Below are 22,500 nucleotides of genomic sequence, written 5' to 3'. Positions count from 1 at the left end.
TGGATGGATGCACTTTTATCATGGATGGATGGATGTACTTTTATGATGGATGGATGCACTTTTATCATGGATGGATGGATGTACTTTTATCATGGATAGATGCACTTTTATCACGGATGGATAGATGCACTTTTATGATGGATGGATGCACTTTTATCATGGATAGATGCACTTTTATCATGGATAGATGCACTTTTATCATGGATAGATGCACTTTTATGATGGATGGATGCACTTTTATGATGGACAGATGCACTTTTATGATGGATAGATGCACTTTTATCATGGATGGATGCACTTTTATGATGGACAGATGCACTTTTATGATGGATAGATGCACTTTTATGATGGACAGATGCATTTTTATCATGGATGGATGTACTTTTATGATGGATGGATGCACTTTTATCATGGATGGATGGATGTACTTTTATGATGGATGGATGCACTTTTATCATGGATGGATGGATGTACTTTTATCATGGATAGATGCACTTTTATCACGGATGGATAGATGCACTTTTATGATGGATAGATGCACTTTTATTATGGACAGATGCACTTTTATGATGGATAGATGCACTTTTTTTGATGGATGGATGCACTTTTATGATGGACAGATGCACTTTTATGATGGATAGATGCACTTTTATGATGGACAGATGCACTTTTATCATGGATGGATGTACTTTTATGATGGATGGATGCACTTTTATCATGGATGGATGGATGTACTTTTATGATGGATGGATGCACTTTTATCATGGATGGATGGATGTACTTTTATCATGGATAGATGCACTTTTATCACGGATGGATAGATGCACTTTTATGATGGATGGATGCACTTTTATCATGGATGGATGCACTTTTATCATGGATAGATGCACTTTTATCATGGATAGATGCACTTTTATCACGGATAGATGCACTTTTATGATGGACAGATGCACTTTTATCATGGATGGATGTACTTTTATGATGGATAGATGCACTTTTATTATGGACAGATGCACTTTTATGATGGATAGATGCACTTTTATGATGGATGGATGCACTTTTATCATGGATGGATGCACTTTTATCATGGATGGATGTACTTTTATCATGGATGGATGCACTTTTATCATGGACGGATGCACTTTTATGATGGATGGATGCACTTTTATCATGGATGGATGCACTTTTATCATGGATGGATGCACTTTTATCACGGATGGATAGATGCACTTTTATCACGGATGGATAGATGCACTTTTATCATGGATAGATGCACTTTTATCACGGATGGATGCACTTTTATCATGGATGGATGTACTTTTATCATGGATGGATGCACTTTTATCACGGATGGATAGATGCACTTTTATCACGGATGGATAGATGCACTTTTATCACGGATGGATAGATGCACTTTTATGATGGATGGATGCACTTTTATCATGGATGGATGCACTTTTATGATGGATAGATGCACTTTTATGGACTTAAAAACAGAAACAGCCATTCACTGCCATTATAAAGCTTGGAAGAGCCAGGGCATTTTCTTAATATAACTCTGATTGTATTCGTTTGAAAGAAGAATGTCATATACACCTAGGATGACTTGAGGGAGAGTAAATCATGGGCTAATTTTCTTTTTTTGGTGAACTATCCCTTTAAAAAAGTGAAATCATAATCAACCACACCCAAACACTGATGGTTAGTTAAGCAGCGTTCCATACAGCTGTGCTCTGTTAAGACTGTCTTTACGACTGAGTCCCGTGTTTCCAAACTTTCGATGCCGTGGCGTGTTTTTCCGGAGATCCCTCTTGTAGTGCTGAGCGTCCCGACTCTGGTCGAGAGACTCGTTGGAGTTGCTGGGACTTCCGTCTGTGTAATCTCTCCATAAAGCTCCTTCAGTCGTGCTCGGCTTGTCTTTGGAGAACCAGCTCAAGTCCTGACCGGAGCGGAACATTAAGCCACTCTTTAAAGCGTTCAGGCTGATCTTCGGGTTCAGCGCAGGACTGGGTCCGGCTGACGCAGGGAACCGTGGAACTGGTGCGTGTGCTTGGAAAACATGCTGTTCCTCCGGGAAGCTGTTGTAAAGCGAACCCAGTTTGATCTTAGCGGGACGGACTGCAAAGTTCCGCTCTTGGAAACTGAAGGCTTCAGGACTGCTGAAGAAGGAGTTCACGTCTTCAACGCTCATCTGATGCCAGCTTCCCGTCGGGACGCTCCTATTCCCGCGGGAACTGTATCCATGTGCCGGAGAACCTCCGTTCGGTGAGCCGTGAGAAACGTGTCTTGACTTTGGAAAACCTGGATGTTCCTTTCCAAACGTTGAGTTCTTGTGCTCATAGTCTCCGTCATGCCAGTCCGTGAACAGATTCTGCTGGGATGAGGACGATACGTGAGCCGGATCATCCAACGCTGTGCTAAAGCTGGAGTGCCGGATGGAAGCCGGAAGAGATCCGAAAGGAAAAGCGTCTTCGTGCAAAGAGAAACTATGAGGGAAACTCTGGTCTTCCGGGTTGCAGTCGGAGTGTCCTCGGATCCGCCGCTCGTGCCGCCGCTCATCCGTGGGACAGTATAGCGCTGTGTCGCTGCAGGAGAGGTCTGACGACTTAAACGCCGCGCGCCGCTGAACTTTATCCGCGATTGACGGGAACTCTTGAGGACTCGGGGAGCGTGTGACCGGACAGCTTCTCCCGGGCTCCGGTTTCTCCAGGACTCGGCCGATGACGGCGGTGGGAACGGCATCTGAGCCGGAGTGACGGAGCGCTACGCTCTGGTTCTCCATGTGGGAACTGACTCGCTCCTGCAGATCTGCGGGAAGCTGAAAACACACACACACACAGAGACACCAATGAGAGAGACTTGTAAATGTTTTTTATGTAAAGTATGTATGTAAAGAAGAAATGCACCATGTAATCACACTCGCATCTGTTTTCTACAGAGCCCTTAAAGGGACATGGTGATCGAAAATAGTTAAACATTTGCATTTTCTCGCAAAACATTTGCTTTCCCCTGAGAAACATTTGCGTTCTCTAGCGAACTATTACGTTCTCTCGTAAAACTATTGCGTTCTCTCGTAAAACTATTGCGTTCTCTCGTAAAACTGTTGCGTTCTCTCGTAAAACTGTTGTGTTCTTTCATAAAGCTTTTTTTTTATATATATAATTTTTTTGGTGATTTTTGCCTTTTATTGTGACAGGACAGTGTAGAGTTGACAGGAAGCGAGGTGGGAGAGAGACGGGGGATGGGATCGGGAAAGGTCCACGAACCGGGACTCGAACTCGGATTGCCCGAGCGCAACGGCACTACATGTCGGCACACTGACCACGAGGCCATCGGCGCCGACCTTTCATAAAACTATTGTGTTGTTTCATAAACTATTGCATTCTTTCGTAAAACTGTTGCGTTCTCTCATAAAACTGTTGCGTTCTTTCGTAAAACTATTGCGTTCTCTCGTAAAACTATTGCGTTCTCTCGTAAAACTGTTGCGTTCTCTCGTAAAACTGTTGTGTTCTTTCATAAAGCTTTTTTTTTATATATATAATTTTTTTGGTGATTTTTGCCTTTTATTGTGACAGGACAGTGTAGAGTTGACAGGAAGCGAGGTGGGAGAGAGACGGGGGATGGGATCGGGAAAGGTCCACGAACCGGGACTCGAACTCGGATTGCCCGAGCGCAACGGCACTACATGTCGGCACACTGACCACGAGGCCATCGGCGCCGACCTTTCATAAAACTATTGTGTTGTTTCATAAACTATTGCATTCTTTCGTAAAACTGTTGCGTTCTCTCATAAAACTGTTGCGTTCTTTCGTAAAACTATTGCATTTGTAAAACTATTTTGTTCTCTACTAAAACTATTGCATTCTTACGTAAAACTATTTCTTTCTTTCATAAAACTGCGTTCTCTCATAAAACTATTGCATTCTCTCACAGAACTATTGCGTCCTCTCGCAAAACTGTGTAAAATATTAATCAGTTCTAATTTTTTTTCAATTTAAGTTTTTTAATTTTTCAGCTAATATTTATATTTAATTTGATTTAATTTTCATTTCAATTAATGAAAACCATTTTTTCTAGTTGAAGTGTTGAAGAGCACTGAATGAGAACAGGCATTCACACTGATTGTGCGATCACATCTGAGATTGGATGAATCATATGAAGGATGATCTCTCTGTTCTCTCTCTGATGAACTGTTCATGAAGCGTTTCAGTAAATGGACTCTATCAGCAATAAAACAGCACATTTCTCTTTCTGTCAACATCAAAAGAAGCAGAAACCCGTCGGGCCTCCAAGTGAAAGAGAGAGAAAGAAATTAGTGTGTTTGAAACCTGTGACCGCAGAATGAAAGTGGAAAGGATTCGCTGCGCCTCTGACTTTCTCGAAGGTTGTGCTATTTTTAGGATCAGTTTTCCTCAGAAAAAGCTCATTTTTGGCCCCCATGAGGAAAACAGCTTATAAAACGGGATAGTGAGTGTGTGTGAGAGAGAGAGAGAGAGAGAGAGAGAGTGTGTGTGTGTACCTCAGACAGTCTGTGTACTCTGTAAGGAGATTTCCCGCACTGGAGAAGTTGAGCCGCCAGATTACAGTCTTTCCTGTACAGATCCTGCAGAAAAACACAAACCAATCCTGCCATCAGACTTACATGATTTAATTTGGCAAATGATCATTCAATACACAACTCTCAGTTTATCAGTATTAGACATTGATAATTTACTGACAAACACAGAAGACGAACATATTTACACTTAAGTTTACGGTCCAATTATTATCCAACTATTAACTAGTTGCTTATTATCATGCATATTACTAGGATATTGTCTGTTTATTAGTACTTATAAAGCACATATTAATGCCTAATTCTGCATGACTATATTCTACATTCCTTAATCACCAAATATCTAAACTTAACAACTACCTTACTAACTAATAAGCAGTAATTAAGACTTTATTGGTGCAAAAGTCATAGTTAATGTTTAGTTAAAAGTGAGAAATGGACCCTAAACTAAAGTCTGACCCTCATTTAATTCGAGCTGAATTCGGCTGTTTGTTTCGACATGCTGATGTGATAAATGATTATAAACAACCCACTGATGACCAACTAGACTACTTATCAGAAACTGATTTGCTCAAATTTATCACATCAAGGAAAGCTCTTATAGATTTAAAAGTTCTCTGTGTTCTAGCAGTTTAATCAGTTAAACTCTTGAACTCTTAGGGTTCTGTTTGAAGGATCTAAGCTCATGGTCTAAAGTTCACTCAGGGCGTGTCCGAATCCACTTTTGCTCGTTTAACGACGAGAAAAATGGTCGGCGCTCCCGGCGCATATAAAGGGTTGTCTCTATTCTCTTAATGAGTAATGGGTGTGTTTTGGGCTTTACGTGAAATAAACCAAGGTGTGTGTTACGTACATTATCCGCTCAGGTGTGTGTTACGTACGTTATCCAGCCTCAGGTGTGTGTTACGTACATTATCCGCTCAGGTGTGTGTTACGTACGTTATCTGCTCAGGTGTGTGTTACGTACGTTATCCAGCCTCAGGTGTGTGTTACGTACATTATCCGCTCAGGTGTGTGTTACGTACGTTATCCAGCCTCAGGTGTGTGTTACGTACATTATCCGCTCAGGTGTGTGTTACGTACGTTATCTGCTCAGGTGTGTGTTACGTACGTTATCTGCTCAGGTGTGTGTTACGTACGTTATCCGCTCAGGTGTGTGTTACATATGTTATCCGCTCAGGTGTGTGTTACGTACGTTATCCGCTCAGGTGTGTGTTACGTACGTTATCCAGCCTCAGGTGTGTGTTACGTACATTATCCGCTCAGGTGTGTGTTACGTACGTTATCTGCTCAGGTGTGTGTTACATATGTTATCCGCTCAGGTGTGTGTTACGTACGTTATCCGCTCAGGTGTGTGTTACATATGTTATCCGCTCAGGTGTGTGTTACGTACATTATCCGCTCAGGTGTGTGTTACGTACGTTATCCAGCCTCAGGTGTGTGTTACGTACATTATCCGCTCAGGTGTGTGTTACGTACGTTATCTGCTCAGGTGTGTGTTACGTACGTTATCTGCTCAGGTGTGTGTTACGTACGTTATCCGCTCAGGTGTGTGTTACATATGTTATCCGCTCAGGTGTGTGTTACGTACGTTATCCAGCCTCAGGTGTGTATTACGTACATTATCCAGCCTCAGGTGTGTTACATATGTTATCCGCTCAGGTGTGTGTTACGTACATTATCCGCTCAGGTGTGTGTTACGTACATTATCCGCTCAGGTGTGTGTTACATATGTTATCCGCTCAGGTGTGTGTTACGTACATTATCCGCTCAGGTGTGTGTTACATATGTTATCCGCTCAGGTGTGTGTTACGTACATTATCCAGCCTCAGGTGTGTGTTACATATGTTATCCGCTCAGGTGTGTGTTACGTACGTTATCCGCTCAGGTGTGTGTTACATATGTTATCCGCTCAGGTGTGTATTACGTACATTATCCGCTCAGGTGTGTGTTACATATGTTATCCGCTCAGGTGTGTATTACGTACATTATCCGCTCAGGTGTGTGTTACATATGTTATCCGCTCAGGTGTGTGTTACGTACATTATCCAGCCTCAGGTGTGTGTTACGTACGTTATCCGCTCAGGTGTGTGTTACGTACATTATCCAGCCTCAGGTGTGTGTTACGTACGCTATCCGCTCAGGTGTGTATTACGTACATTATCCGCTCAGGTGTGTGTTACATATGTTATCCGCTCAGGTGTGTGTTACGTACATTATCCAGCCTCAGGTGTGTGTTATGTACGTTATCCGCTCAGGTGTGTATTACGTACATTATCCGCTCAGGTGTGTGTTACGTACATTATCCAGCCTCAGGTGTGTATTACGTACATTATCCGCTCAGGTGTGTGTTACGTACGTTATCTGCTCAGGTGTGTGTTACGTACGTTATCTGCTCAGGTGTGTGTTACGTACGTTATCCGCTCAGGTGTGTGTTACATATGTTATCCGCTCAGGTGTGTGTTACGTACGTTATCCAGCCTCAGGTGTGTATTACGTACATTATCCAGCCTCAGGTGTGTGTTACATATGTTATCCGCTCAGGTGTGTGTTACGTACATTATCCGCTCAGGTGTGTGTTACGTACATTATCCGCTCAGGTGTGTGTTACATATGTTATCCGCTCAGGTGTGTGTTACGTACATTATCCAGCCTCAGGTGTGTGTTACGTACGTTATCCGCTCAGGTGTGTGTTACATATGTTATCCGCTCAGGTGTGTATTACGTACATTATCCGCTCAGGTGTGTGTTACATATGTTATCCGCTCAGGTGTGTATTATGTACATTATCCGCTCAGGTGTGTGTTACATATGTTATCCGCTCAGGTGTGTGTTACGTACATTATCCAGCCTCAGGTGTGTGTTACGTACGTTATCCGCTCAGGTGTGTGTTACGTACATTATCCAGCCTCAGGTGTGTGTTACGTACGCTATCCGCTCAGGTGTGTATTATGTACATTATCCGCTCAGGTGTGTGTTACATATGTTATCCGCTCAGGTGTGTGTTACGTACATTATCCACTCAGGTGTGTGTTACGTACATTATCCAGCCTCAGGTGTGTGTTACATACATTATCCGCTCAGGTGTGTATTACGTACACTATCCGCTCAAGTGTGTGTTACATACATTATCTGCTCAGGTGTGTATTACGTACGTTATCCGCTCAGGTGTGTGTTACGTACATTATCCAGCCTCAGGTGTGTGTTACGTACATTATCCGCTCAGGTGTGTGTTACGTACATTATCCAGCCTCAGGTGTGTGTTACATACGTTATCCGCTCAGGTGTGTGTTACATATGTTATCCGCTCAGGTGTGTGTTACGTACATTATCCACTCAGGTGTGTGTTACGTACATTATCCAGCCTCAGGTGTGTGTTACATACATTATCCGCTCAGGTGTGTATTACGTACACTATCCGCTCAAGTGTGTGTTACATACATTATCTGCTCAGGTGTGTATTACGTACGCTATCCGCTCAAGTGTGTGTTAGGTACATTATCCGCTCAGGTGTGTGTTACGTACAGGTGTGTGTTACGTACGTTATCCGCTCAGGTGTGTGTTACGTACGTTATCTGCTCAGGTGTGTGTTACGTACGTTATCCGCTCGCAGCTTCTGGATGGAGATCTGGGCCTCCATCAGGTGTTTCTTCAGCTCCACGATCTCTCGTCTCAGAGATCTCTTCTCCTCTTCATGACGCTGAGCCTGAAACACACAGAACTCCTGTAAAACACTGATTCATTCATCAGCAGTTTTATTAACACGGAATATTCAATTCAATTCACATTTATTTGTATATCACTTTTCACAATACACATCATTTCAAAGCAGCTTTACAGAAAGTGCATGAGTCCATCTGTTAGAGTGTTCTGTTATTAGAGGAGACTAAGTTATGTATTTCAGAAATGTACATTTACAAAATCACAGTTAGTGAAAAAGGTATTAATTTAAACAATGTAATAATTTAATACAGAAACAATGAGCTCACTGAAGTAATGAATATCAGACGTTATCATTGTTCAGTAGATCACAGAGCTCATGTTAAATCTGCGTATCAATTAGGCTAGTTTCAAAAGTCCGTTTTCAAAGCATCTGTTTGTGTGTTTGAGTTTTGTTGAAACTTCAGATTCATTGAACAAAGCACGTGGAGCATCAGCAGGATTTGCATATGATTAATGTGTTTAATTCAGAGGGTTTATGTCTTCTCTGAGCTCGTTCTCTAAACACTCTCTGACACGACAGACCGACTGCAGACTTCAGTATGTGAAGATGCACTGATATAAACCAAAATTGTGTGTGTGTGTCTTGGGTTGAGTCTCAAGTCCCCCATGAGCCAATTATTTATAAACTGAAAGTATCAGACGCTGATAGTTTCTCAAGGCTGAGTGTGTGTTTGTTGCTCAGACTGTGTTCTCGAGGGTGAGTGTGTGTGTTTGTTGCTCAGACTGTGTTATCGAGGGTGAGTGCGCATATTCATAATTCATACTCACTCACATAATATAGGCTCCTTAATTTTTGTTATCTGTAATTAGAAATATTCATAATGCAGATGAAGGATGTGCAGCTCGCTCTCTCACTCTCACTCTCTCTCTCTAACTCTCACTCAATCTCTCTCTCTCTCTCTCTCTCACTCTCTCTAACTCTCACTCTCTCTCTCTCTCTCTCTCTCACTCTCACCCTCTCTCACTCTCACTCTCTCTCTCTCTCTCTCTCTCTCACACACACACACACACACACACACACACACACACTCTCTCTCTCTCACTCACTCTCTCTCTCTCTCTCTCTCTCTCTCTCTCTCTCTCTCTCTCTCTCTCTCTCGTCCCATCTGCCCTTCTGACCTTCATTTCCATCATTTGACCAATTTAAAATTACATTTCTATTCTGAGCCGGTCTCCAGTGTTCTGAAGATGGGATTTTCCACACGGAGAGCAGTGGCACTGCGGGAATCACTTCTGAAATCACATCCATCACAGTCTGAGCTGTGAACAGACATCAGCCTTTCTCTCTGTGTGAGTGTAAAACTGCATGTGAGGAACACATTTGCACATTTACTAATACATTTGTAAGATTGCATTTGTTAATATTAGTAAATGCACTCTGAACTAACAAATAAATGCTGCAAGAATATATTAATCTTTCTGCATTAACTAATGTTGACAAAAGAGGCCTTAAAGTGTTGACAATATTTGTTTGCAACTTCAAACTTTCATATGTTATGGCATTATAAAATATGCAAAAATATTTAAATGGCAAACTGAGAGTTTATGAATGTATATTAATCTAACAAACAAGAAATGCAGCAGTGAAATAAAGAGCTTTCTGACATTGACAATATTACAATTTAACCAATTTCAAATCAATAAATGCATGATGATCGTCCAACATGAGAAATTTAAGAATTCTGATGACAAATAGAGTAAAGCCGTGGACAGGCAGTCAACGGAGCACAATATAGAGTTATAGAATATTGTGTTACTACCTAAACAAGTAACTTATTGTGTTACTTAATTTCTTTTTATGGAAAGTAATGCGTTACGTTACTTGTTTTTTTTTTTTTTACCTGGGCTGAGCTTGCTTGTTTGTTTAATAACAAAAAAAACCCTAAAGTTCTATTTTTGGCAAATCTAAAGGCCCTTTCAATCTATGAAAAGCAAAAAACATTTAGTCTAGAACCACAATAAGCATCTCTGCACTTACGATTCTCTCAACTTGAGGACAGTAGAGCTGTCAGTCAATACAGATATTTTGTTGTAAAAAAAATAAAAAATGTGTTAATTTACTAGTTATTTGAAAAGTAATCTGATTACATAACTCGTGTTATTTGTATGTGTTACCCCAACACTGGTTCGCAGTGTAATATTGTGTTGAATGAATGAGCAAATGAACAGTCGTGGCCTGAAGCGAGCAGATCCTCTAATAATCTGAGATGAAACACAAAATCAGTCTTTTTTGCATCAAGTTGATGTTTAGATTCTGCAACTGGCTTGAAACTTTCATCAGATTTCAGATTAAACGCTTTCATCTCACTCTCAGGGCCGTCTCTGATGGTGTAATTGCTCTGAGAGTGAGAGTCCCGTGTGGTTATCGATCTCCTGCAGCTCGTCTGCCATTTAGCTCCTTCATTTCTCCTGTTAAACTGAGCTCAAACACATCCAGCACATGTTGCTCACTGAGCAAGACACAGAGAGAACCTTTCCAGAACGTTCCCTGTTAGCTGGTCAGCGTTCGTCCATGGAGAGTTACTGTTTATGATAAAGTATCGTCATTCTTTGAGATGTAAACGAAGGCAATCAGAAAGTTTTATTCAAACGATCAAGCGTTGATGAGACGACCAAAAGAATATTTAAGTCAATCGAGTGTTTGTCATTTGGGATTTTTTTTTAAAGTAATTTGGTTTTAAAGGTGACATATTATGCCACTTTTCACCAGATGTAATATAAATCTCTGGTGTCCCCAGAATGTGTCTGTGAAATTTCAGCTCAAAATCAGATCATTTATTATAGCTTGTCAAATTTGCCCCTTTTTGTGTGTGAACAAAAACACGTGTGTGTCCCTTTAAATGCAGATGAGCTTTAGCTCCGCCTCCATTCAGAAGAGGGCGGAGTCTTTACTCGAGCTTCAGAAACTCCGGCAATAACAAAACAGGCCAATCTCACTCATCCAGAATCCCAGAATCCCAGAATAACCAGTAGCGAGTGCAGCCTTACGGAGAGACTCAGGAGGAGCTTCTGAATGTTAGCGGAGACATTTCTGTAGTTGTTGTGGAGTTACACTGATCATCTCATCATCATGTTGAACTTCTCCCCAAGTGTCCACAGTTCCTGAGGTCTTTATAAGCCAGCGGTGACATGTTCTGGTCAATAGTGTTCTGTGCTCAACCACAGAACAGCTTCAGGCTCTGCTGGATCTTCATCAGTGCGTTAGAACTGGTCTCTGTTGGCGCGTGTGGAACCAAATGTCGGCTGGTGTGTGTAAACGTGCAGATTAAGGGCCGGGAATATTATAATAAGATCCTCTTCATACGTCAGAAGGAGAGCGAAATCTGATCGGCTTATTTTTAGACATGCTTGCAGAGAAAGACTTATAAAACAAAGTTACTGTGTTACTTCACTCTTCATGTTTTCTGGGTTTCAGAAGCACTGGACCCGATTACAGCACTTTTTAGATTTTCATGATTTGTCCTATTTAAATGAATCAGATCAGGATCTCTTACCGTTCTGTGTATTTTCTCCTCCATGTCCTGGTTTATTCTCTGTAGTGCCACATAGCTGCTCTGAATCCTGCAGGAGAGATGATGAAGATGAAGATGAAGTCAGACACACTCTCGTCTGTCATGAGTTTACACTGGGAGTTATTACAGTTATTTTTCTCCAGGCCTTGAGCTTTAATATTTGGTCAAATTAAGACTCGTGCTCTTGTGTGTTTCTGGGCAGAGATCATTCGGACTGGCTGGTAGTTTCAGATCATTACGTGTGTCGACTGTAAATGTCACTATTTACTTGTGGAGAGGTTTCAGATCAGCTCGTTCGTTCAGTGAGCGCCTTCATGTTGTGTGTCTGACCTGCACAGTTTCTCAGTGAACTTGTCCAGCTCCTCCTGCGCTCGCCGAAGCTCCGTCTCCAGAAACTGACGCGTCGACTTGAACTCGCTCTCCAGCAGATGCAGTTTGTGTGTGGAGACGCTGAGACGCCTGCGCAGATCCTCCTTCTGCTCCTGCGCTGAACTGCAGACATACACACACACACACACACACACAGAGAGTCAGATAATCAGACAGACAGTCAGTCAGTCAGAGAGTCAGACCTCTGACCAGATCTCTGTCATTTGTGCTCGTTCATTTCCAGTGTCGGGGTATTACAAGTAAACTGAGCTATGTAATCAGATTACTTTTTTTCAAGTAACTGACAAAGTAATGTAGCCTGGGAAAACCCAGACAACTTCCGGCAAATTTAGATTTGCTCTGCAAGTAGTCTGGCAAAAAGCTCATTCAAACCCATTTCTAATCCGTCGAAATCGCGGCACCAATCAGAAACGTTGGGGCGTGCTTTACACAATGACGATCATTCTGATTGGTTTTAGGTCTATCCAACTGCGCCCAGAGGCATTTGAGCGACGTCCGTTGGTGACGCCCCTTTGGAAATGAGTTATTAATGAAGCTTTGCCAGTGCCAGACCATAACTCAGTTACTACTGAGAATGCTCTGGTTTTAACCTGGCTAAAAGTAATGCATTACTTTACTGACAATTTATACTTAAAACTGAGAAGTTTTTCCTTTGAGTTTTCCGCGTACAGACGACACCATTGTCAAAATGATCCGCATTCACACGTATCCGCGAAAACGACTAAAAACAATGTATTCTGCAGCCAGGCCAGTAGATGGCGATAGATTGAACACGTAATGCGTATGTGCGTGACGTCATCGGTTTCAGAGATTCGTGTTTTTGCTGTTTACTCGGAGACAGTTTTCAAACTTGCGCTTTGAAACCCTTTTTAAAAGTTTCCGTGTTCCAGGCACCAAAAGAACGGCCAAAACGCATCAAAAGTTTTACGTTTTTAGTTGAAAACGGTGTCGTGTAAACGGCCCCTACATTTACATTTTTTTTTAAATGTACTTTTTTAAATAGGTAACGTAAGTTACTTTGTTCTCCCATCTATTGACCGTCCGCACGTTGAGAGGGATCGGGATCGGGATAAGTGCAGAGGCGCTGTGTGTAAACACTAAATGTGAGCAGGCATTACTAATATCACTTGCTCAAAAACCGAGATGGTCCTCAATGCAGAGCATAAAATCCGGGGGGAGGAGTTGGATCTAGATCCCACCTTACATACCTAAACCTACCAATCTCCACCCCCTGATCCCTAAACCCACCCCTAAACCTACCCATCTCCACCCCTAAACCTACCAATCTCCACCCCTTATATAAGATCCGACTCCTCCCCCCGGATCTTATGTACTGCATTGAGGTGCTACTGCAAAAACCGATTCACTAGCCACAAAATCAATAAAAACACTGAAATGCTCAAAATGTTATGCAAACCAAAAAAAAATTAGTTTTAAACTACACAAAATATACTTTGTCAAGTCAAGTCACCTTCATTTTATACAGCGCTTCTACAATAGAGAATGTTTCACAGCAGCTTTACAGAGATAACAGGAAAAAAATGGAACAACGTTTGTTTGGCGAAGTCATTGCCCAGCTTAACTACGTTTTTAAGTAAGTATAGTCAAATCTAACACCGTTTTCAACTGAAAACAGAAAGCTTTTAATGCGTTCTGGTCGTTCATTTGCTCGGCAAAAGCATTTTGTTGGCCTGAGAACACAAACTCTGAAACAGGTTTCTAAGTGCACGTTTCTGAGAACGAGTTTTGAAAGCGTTATCATCTCCGTATGAACTTCAAAAACGTGAATCTGTGAAAGCGGTGATGGCGTGCACATGTGTGTTACGTGTTTAGTGTGTGTTTGAATGCGTGTGTGTGTGTGTGTGTGTGTGTGTGTGCGGAGTCTTTCTTTACAGTGACATCACCGATTACTAGTCTGGCATGAATAATACAGCGTTTTAGACGTTTCCGCTGATCCATGTGAACTTGAAGCTATTATGTAGGCTATTTAATCTCACTTTATTAACCAATGTCTTTGCTGCTGACCTTCAGCTGTCCAGTTAAACCATACTAATAAGTAAAAATGACATTCATTTTTTGTTTTTATTGCTGAAGAGTGTTGAACTTTCTTCTCCTGCGTCCTATTCTTCTGTAGGCTACTTCACAATATCAGCACAGTTGCAAAAGTCTCTTCTGCTCACCAAGCCTGTGTTTATTTGATCAAAAATACAATAAAAACATTTCATTATTATTCCAGTGTAAATCATCTGTTCTCTATGTGAATATATAGTAAAGTGTAATTTATTCCTGTGATCAAAGCTGAATGTTCAGCATCATTACTCCAGTCTCTAGGGTTAGGGTTCCAGCTGGGTTGAATATTCAATCCTTTCATCGGTTCACTCGTTTGATATTTTTCCTTTTTTATTTTCGAGGTTATCCTGGGTGAGAGAGGCTTGTTCTCTGTTGGGGGGAGCACTGATTATATGGCCTTCAGTTGCAGAGTTTTTGCTTTTAAAGTCGCCTCGTGCCCGTTCAGGAGATAGGAGTTAGGGAACGTGCCCGTTTAGGAGATAGGAGTTAGGGAACGTGCCCGGTCAGGAGATGGATAGGAGTTAGGGAACGTGCCCGTTTAGGAGATAGGAGTTAGGGAACGTGCCGGTCAGGAGATGGATAGGAGTTAGGGAACGTGCCCGTTTAGGAGATAGGAGTTAGGGAACGTGCCGGTCAGGAGATAGGAGTTAGGGAACGTGCCGGTCAGGAGATGGATAGGAGTTAGGGAACGTGCCCGGTCAGGAGATAGGAGTTAGGGAACGTGCCCGTTTAGGAGATAGGAGTTAGGGAACGTGCCCGTTTAGGAGATAGGAGTTAGGGAACGTGCCCGGTCAGGAGATGGATAGGAGTTAGGGAACGTGCCCGTTTAGGAGATAGGAGTTAGGGAACGTGCCCGGTCAGGAGATGGATAGGAGTTAGGGAACGTGCCCGTTTAGGAGATAGGAGTTAGGGAACGTGCCGGTCAGGAGATGGATAGGAGTTAGGGAACGTGCCCGTTTAGGAGATAGGAGTTAGGGAACGTGCCGGTCAGGAGATGGATAGGAGTTAGGGAACGTGCCGGTCAGGAGATAGGAGTTAGGGAACGTGCCGGTCAGGAGATGGATAGGAGTTAGGGAACGTGCCCGTTCAGGAGATAGGAGTTAGGGAACGTGCCCGTTTAGGAGATAGGAGTTAGGGAACGTGCCCGTTTAGGAGATAGGAGTTAGGGAACGTGCCCGTTTAGGAGATAGGAGTTAGGGAACGTGCCGGTCAGGAGATAGGAGTTAGGGAACGTGCCGGTCAGGAGATAGGAGTTAGGGAACGTGCCGGTCAGGAGATAGGAGTTAGGGAACGTGCCCGTTCAGGAGATAGGAGTTAGGGAACGTGCCAGTCAGGAGATGGATAGGAGTTAGGGAACGTGCCGGTCAGGAGATAGGAGTTAGGGAACGTGCCCGGTCAGGAGATAGGAGTTAGGGAACGTGCCGGTCAGGAGATAGGAGTTAGGGAACGTGCCGGTCAGGAGATAGGAGTTAGGGAACGCTAGGCAGGAATCCTTGTGTTTCTCATGTGTTATTGGTTTAGAGCTTCACTTTTTGAAGGTATACTGAAAAAATGATATGATCAATAAGTTGCATGCTTTTACATTGCTTTAACTCATCCAAATAAGTTAAGCGATTTTCAACTTTTTTTTATATGTTATACAAGATTCAACTCATTCTTTAAAGGGTTAGTTCACTTTCAAAAAATGTTTTGCTGATAATTTACTCTCCCCGATGTCATCCAAGATATCCATGTCTTTCTTTCTTCAGTCGAAAAGAAATTAAGGTTTTTGAGGAAAACATTCCAGGATGGACTTCAATGGCAACCAACTATTCCAATGTTCACAGAAGGTTCAAATGTCCGTCTCAATGCAGCTTCAAAGTCTCGACACGATCCCAGTCGAGAAATAAGAGTCTTATCCAGCGAAACCATCGGACATTTTCTAAAAAATATATATATATACTTTTTAACCACAAATGCCCGTCTTGTACCATCTCTGAGATGCGCCACGCATTACATCATCATGTTGGAAAGGTCACGAAAAAAATTAAAATAATAATAATAAATTAAAACAAAGATGTCGGATGATTCTGAAGTTGGAGGAGAAAATGAGATGACATTTTCATTCTGAAATCCTTTCTGAACCGGAGAACACAGACAAATAACTAAATAATAGTTAAATAATAAAATAAAACTAAAATAAATAATAGATGACATGACGCGTGACCTTTCCAACATGATGATGTAATGCGTGGCGCATCTCAGAGATGGTACAAGACGAGCATTTGTGGCTAAAAAGTATATACATATATATTTTTTTAGAAAATGGCCGATGGTTTCGCTGGATAAGAGCCTTATTTCTCGACTGGGATCGTGTTGAGACTGTGAGGCTGCGTCCTGATCCTGGAATGTTTTCCTCAAAAACCTTCATTTCTTTTCGACTGAAGAAAGAAACACATGGATATCTTGGATGACATCGGGGAGAGTAAATTATCAGCAAAACATTTTTTGAAAGTGAACTAATCCTTTAATGTCAGTTTAATGTAATTTCAGTTGAAATGACTTAAACATCCAAGTTGATTGTACTTAAAAATTTAAGGCAGCATTTTTAAAAAGTCAGTCTAGTAAAAAGGGAATATTTGTGTGAGTTAATAAATAAGAAACTTAGTGTGTTAGCAGCTTCTGTGTGGACTTCGACTAATGCCTGGTGTTTGTCTTTAGATATTTGTGATTACTTGTCTGGGGTGAGTCATCTTTGTGTTTGTAGTCTGATGTGTTTCTAGTTCTACTTCTGTGTTTTAAAAGAGAACATTTTTTGTTGCTTATTGTCATCTTTGTGTATAGTGGACCTGTTGTGTCGGCTGCGCGTTTGTGTGCGGAAGAGTGGAAGGTGTAAGCTGCTCTTTTAATGTTTCGTGCTGTTTATTGTCAGCATTTGATGCTCAAGAAACATTTCTGATGATTATCAGCGTTGGAAACATATTTCTGGTGGAAACCATGATACATAACCTTTAAAAAGTTTGGTAAAAAGTTATATTCACATAGAGAACACAGTTATTTACATTAGAATAATATTTCACTGTTTTACTGTATTTTTGATCAAATAAATTCAGCTTTGATCACAGGACATAAAGTACCTCATGCTCACACACCAAACACAGTCTTAGATCAAAAGCACTAAACATGATTTATTCATGCACTTGTGGAATATCCATAAGCCTGAGATATTATTATACTTTAATGACTCTGAAAATCATGAAATGAAAGAGAAATAGTAATGATTGATTCGTGTCACATGACTGCTTGCTTCATCTGATTTTAAACCAGTTATATCACATTCAACTGTATGCGAAAGCTAAAAGCTAAAACAAAACTATAACGTTTGGTATTACTAGAAAAATTATTGTTCTGTTTTACCAAAGTATTTAACTTTAGTAGTTAACTTTAACCCAGTTAACATTCGGTCAAAGTTCTGGGCAAACGCCTCCAGGAACATTAATAGAACGTTCTCTCAAAGTTATCTGGTCTTTAAAAATGTTCTCTAAACGCACAAAAACATTATTTATAGGCTACATCTTTCATGAAGCGTTTATTTTTCATTTGTAATGTTTTAGTTGGACGTGTGTCTAACGGTTTTAAATATCGCTACTTGTTTCAGAACATTCAAAAGTAACGTTCCCATAATGTTTGAAGAATGATACGATGAAACGTTCCCTTAATGTTCACATAACCAAGAAAAAACATGTTTTTAAAATGTATATTTTTTAAAAACGGGATGTTTTGAATCTTCAGAGAACATCTAGAAATTACTATTTCATAATTTAATGCCAATATTAGCAAAATGCTCTTAGATTTATAATTCATTTATCTGGGGGACCAAATATGGGCCCCTGTGCCTTTAACGTTCACTGTGGCGATACTGATCAGGAAGTGATGTCACTGATGTCTAGCTGTCGTAACTGGATTAGAGAGATCGATCATAACGGGATCAGATGATGATCGATCATAACGGGATCAGAAGATGATGATGATGGAGATGACATTCAGATGAAGAGTCTGATGGATTCAGTCTCTCTCGTCACTCTTACCTTCTCTTCTGATGTTTACCACCATTTCTTGCTGCTTTTACTGCAGTTTTCCCGATATAAACCTTTTTCATGTTTTTCTTAGTGTGTTTGTGAGTGTTTCCTGCAGAATCACAAACACACACACACACACACACACACACAGGCGGATGGACGAATGAGTCAAGAATATTCAGCACATAATTATGCAGTATCACAACAACACACAGACACACACGAGAGACACACATGAGAGACACACAGACACACTCGAGAGACACACAGACACACACGAGAGACACACACAGACACACACTGACATACACGAGAGACACACAGACACACTCGAGAGACACACACGAGAGACACACAGACACACACGAGAGACACACAGACACACACAAGAGACACACAGACACACTCGAGAGACACACATGAGAGACACACTGACACACTCGAGAGACACACACGAGACACACACAGACACACACGAGAGACACACATGAGAGACACACAGACACACTCGAGAGACACACAGACACACACGAGAGACACACACAGACACACACTGACATACACGAGAGACACACAGACACACTCGAGAGACACACACGAGAGACACACAGACACACACGAGAGACACACAGACACACACAAGAGACACACAGACACACTCGAGAGACACACATGAGAGACACACTGACACACTCGAGAGACACACACGAGACACACACAGACACACTCGAGAGACACACACAGACACACACTGACATACACGAGAGACACACAGACACACTCGAGAGACACACACGAGAGACACACAGACACACACAAGAGACACACAGACACACACAAGAGACACACAGACACACTCGAGAGACACACATGAGAGACACACTGACACACTCGAGAGACACACACGAGACACACACAGACACACTCGAGAGACACACACAGACACACACAGACACACTCGAGAGACACACATGAGAGACACACACTGACACACTCGAGACACACGAGAGACACAGACACACACGAGACACACGAGACACACACAGACACACACGAGAGACACACAGACACACTCGAGAGACACACAGACACACACGAGAGACACACAGACACACACGAGACACATGAGAGACACACATGAGAGACACACATGAGAGACACACACAGACACACTCGAGAGACACACAGACACACTCGAGAGACACACACTGACACACTCGAGAGACACACACTGACACACTCGAGAGACACACAGACACACACGAGACACACACAGACACTCTCGAGAGACACACACAGACACACACGAGAGACACACAAACACACTCCAGAGACACACACAGACACACACAGACATACACGAGACACACACAGACACACACGAGAGATACACAGACACACGAGAGAGACACACACAAGAGACACACACTGACACACACGAGACAAACACAGACACACACACAGACACACAATTGGTACCTACGGGCAGTGGCGGATTTAGCAAATCGGGGGCCCAAGGCAAAGGTAGGCTATGGGCCCCTCCACATCCAATCTTTAAAAGAGAACGAAAAAACATATGTACCGACTGAATGGTGGATAGGCAGGTAAAGCTAATCTACAGGGAAGTAAAGGTTAGAGAGGAGAAAAAAACGTCCCCTTTAAACCCTGCATACACTTCTTTACTCCTAAACAGAAACATGTTACAATGTTTATATGGTACAATTTCTGGTAAGCTATGTTTTTTTTTGCTTGACAAATTTCACCATTTCGATTCAATTCTTGTGATTTGATTCAATATTGACTCATTTGGATGAATATTAGGTAACGTTTCACAAGATAGCCGTTACTTTTTCTCAAGAAAAAAAGCCCTATCAGCTGGTATAATTTACGGTTAACATTTAGTAATATAGTAGCCTACACATATTTAGCCAAACACTCTCTATAGCTCTTTTTATTGCCGACCTTTGCCTAATGGTAAAGTCCGCCCCTGCCTACGGGTACTAATAAAGTAACCTAACCTATGTTTAACTAAACCGGAGGATTGCATTACAGAACTATTGTGAGTGTTAATCAGGGGCGGACTTTACCATTAGGCAAAGGTCGGCAATTGCCTTGGGCCCCGAGCTACCTAGGGGCCCCCAAAATGCCCTATTAACTTATGCTTAAGTTTTTTTATTTTTTATTATTCTTTTTCAAATGATATATTTCTACAACTCCATTTGCGAAAATTGGCATCAAATCATTAGTGTCGCAGATAGGAGGGGGCCCCCGCCTCACTAAATTGGACTATTCCATTATCTCACTTACTACGCATCTGCGAAAGTGACAAGGCTGTGCCAAAACACTGACGGAGGAAAAGAAGTTATTGACAGACAGAGTGTACAGATTGACAGACAGAGTGTACAGAGCAGTAGACACTAGGCAGAGTAAAAATGAAGCGAAGCTAGCTACCCAAGCGGTGCTGAAAAAAGGAGGAAGCGGGAGGAAACCAAAAAGTCTGTAAAGGTGCGCGGCGCGAAAGATAAACAACACGCAGTAACAGGTGGACTGGGAAATACACAAACAGAGCAAGACGAGTCTAAACGCGAAAACTTTAAGTTTCGAAGTTACCCAAGCGTCTCAAATAAAAGAAAAAAGTGAAAAGACGCTGATAAGTATTTGGGAACGCTGGGATAGATATCAGGAACAACAACGTTCAACGCACAGAAAAATCGTGAAGCAAAGAGGACACGGAGATCGACAGACAAAACTGAGCAGTTTACTTATGAATCATGATATTTTAAAAAAATCTCAGCTCTCAGATTCTGTCAATTCTATTACGAAATTCAAACAATAAATCCTGTTTTGCCGTTTTAATGTGACGTGACAGATTCCTAGCTGCATGTGAACTGATCATCTCTAGCTAATAGTAAATAAACACGAATTAACAATGTTGAAAGATAAAGTATAACTTAGGCCTACCGAAATGTATATTCCTCATTCATAATATCGATCAATAAGTGTTTTTCAACCACAGAAAGAGGTAAAACAGCTGGAGAACAATCGTCACATAACATTACCTCAGGAAAGCCATTTAATTGGCTAGAAAAAAGAGCTATAGAGAGTGTTTGGCTAAATATGTGTAGGCTACTATATTACTAAATGTTAACCGTAAATTATACCAGCTGATAGGGCTTTTTTTCTTGAGAAAAAGTAACGGCTATCTTGTGAAACGTTACCTAATATTCATCCAAATGAGTCAATATTGAATCAAATCACAAGAATTGAATCGAAATGGTGAAATTTGTCAAGCAAAAAAAACATAGCTTACCAGAAATTGTACCATATAAACATTGTAACATGTTTCTGTTTAGGAGTAAAGAAGTGTATGCAGGGTTTAAAGGGGACGTTTTTTTCTCCTCTCTAACCTTTACTTCCCTGTAGATTAGCTTTACCTGCCTATCCACCATTCAGTCGGTACATATGTTTTTTCGTTCTCTTTTAAAGATTGGATGTGGAGGGGCCCATAGCCTACCTTTGCCTTGGGCCCCCGATTTGCTAAATCCGCCACTGGTGTTAATATTTGTGTTAAAAACCATTCGCTTCACAACAGCAAACAGAGAGAACAGCTCAAGATCCGCCGTAACCATTAAAACCATTAAATACATTTTTGTTCCTTGAAATAAAATAAAATAAAATGTAAAAAAAAAAACTTTTTGTGAAATCTCAAGTGAAGCTTGTCAACAGAAGCTCTGGCAGCTTTACAGAGACAAAACAACCATCTGTCACATGACCTCTGAGACACCACACACACACACACACTGCCGGTGTTTGTTCCAGTCGGACTGTGTTTGTGCATCACTGCTTCACACTGGAGCTCTGCAGTTTCTTCTCATTCTACACACGTCAGAGAAACTGAGTTTCTGGAGCTTCATCATGACAGTTTCTGTGCAGCAGGGCATCAAATGTGTTTCTAGTGCAGAGAAACACCAGAGAGACGACAGAACTGTCTGATTCACTCCACAGACGTCAGAGATGTGTGTGTGTGTGTTCAGTGTGAGAAAATCATCAGGAATGAGACCTTCACATGAACACAAGATCTGCTTTCATTCCATGGATTCAAATATTTGTTTGTTGTTTGTGTGATTGTGTCCTAGTCCAACACTCCTGCTGAGCCGCTGCTGCTAACCCGGAGCCCAGAGGAGACGCTCTT

General features: G+C 41.7%; 1 protein-coding gene across 1 annotated transcript in view; it reads right to left on the bottom strand.

Annotated features, from left to right (window-relative positions):
- Positions 1–1,382: 1,382 nt before the first annotated feature.
- The window catches only part of begain (brain-enriched guanylate kinase-associated), a 25,723-nt gene continuing 4,605 nt past the window's right edge, over positions 1,383–22,500 (bottom strand). Inside the window, exons 3-8 of the mRNA XM_081394035.1 lie at positions 18,318–18,417; positions 12,121–12,282; positions 11,773–11,839; positions 8,154–8,261; positions 4,520–4,603; positions 1,383–2,818 (exon numbers count right to left, since the gene is read on the bottom strand). Of these exons, the coding sequence (XP_081250161.1) occupies positions 1,703–2,818; positions 4,520–4,603; positions 8,154–8,261; positions 11,773–11,839; positions 12,121–12,282; positions 18,318–18,417 (1,637 nt within the window). The 3' untranslated portion in view covers positions 1,383–1,702. The remainder of the gene's footprint in view (positions 2,819–4,519; positions 4,604–8,153; positions 8,262–11,772; positions 11,840–12,120; positions 12,283–18,317; positions 18,418–22,500) is intronic.

This window comes from Scardinius erythrophthalmus, assembly GCF_964197995.2.
Source record: "Scardinius erythrophthalmus genome assembly, chromosome: 19".
NCBI classification, from domain to species: Eukaryota; Metazoa; Chordata; class Actinopteri; order Cypriniformes; family Leuciscidae; genus Scardinius; species Scardinius erythrophthalmus.
This window is presented reverse-complemented; position numbering and strand designations above follow the sequence as displayed.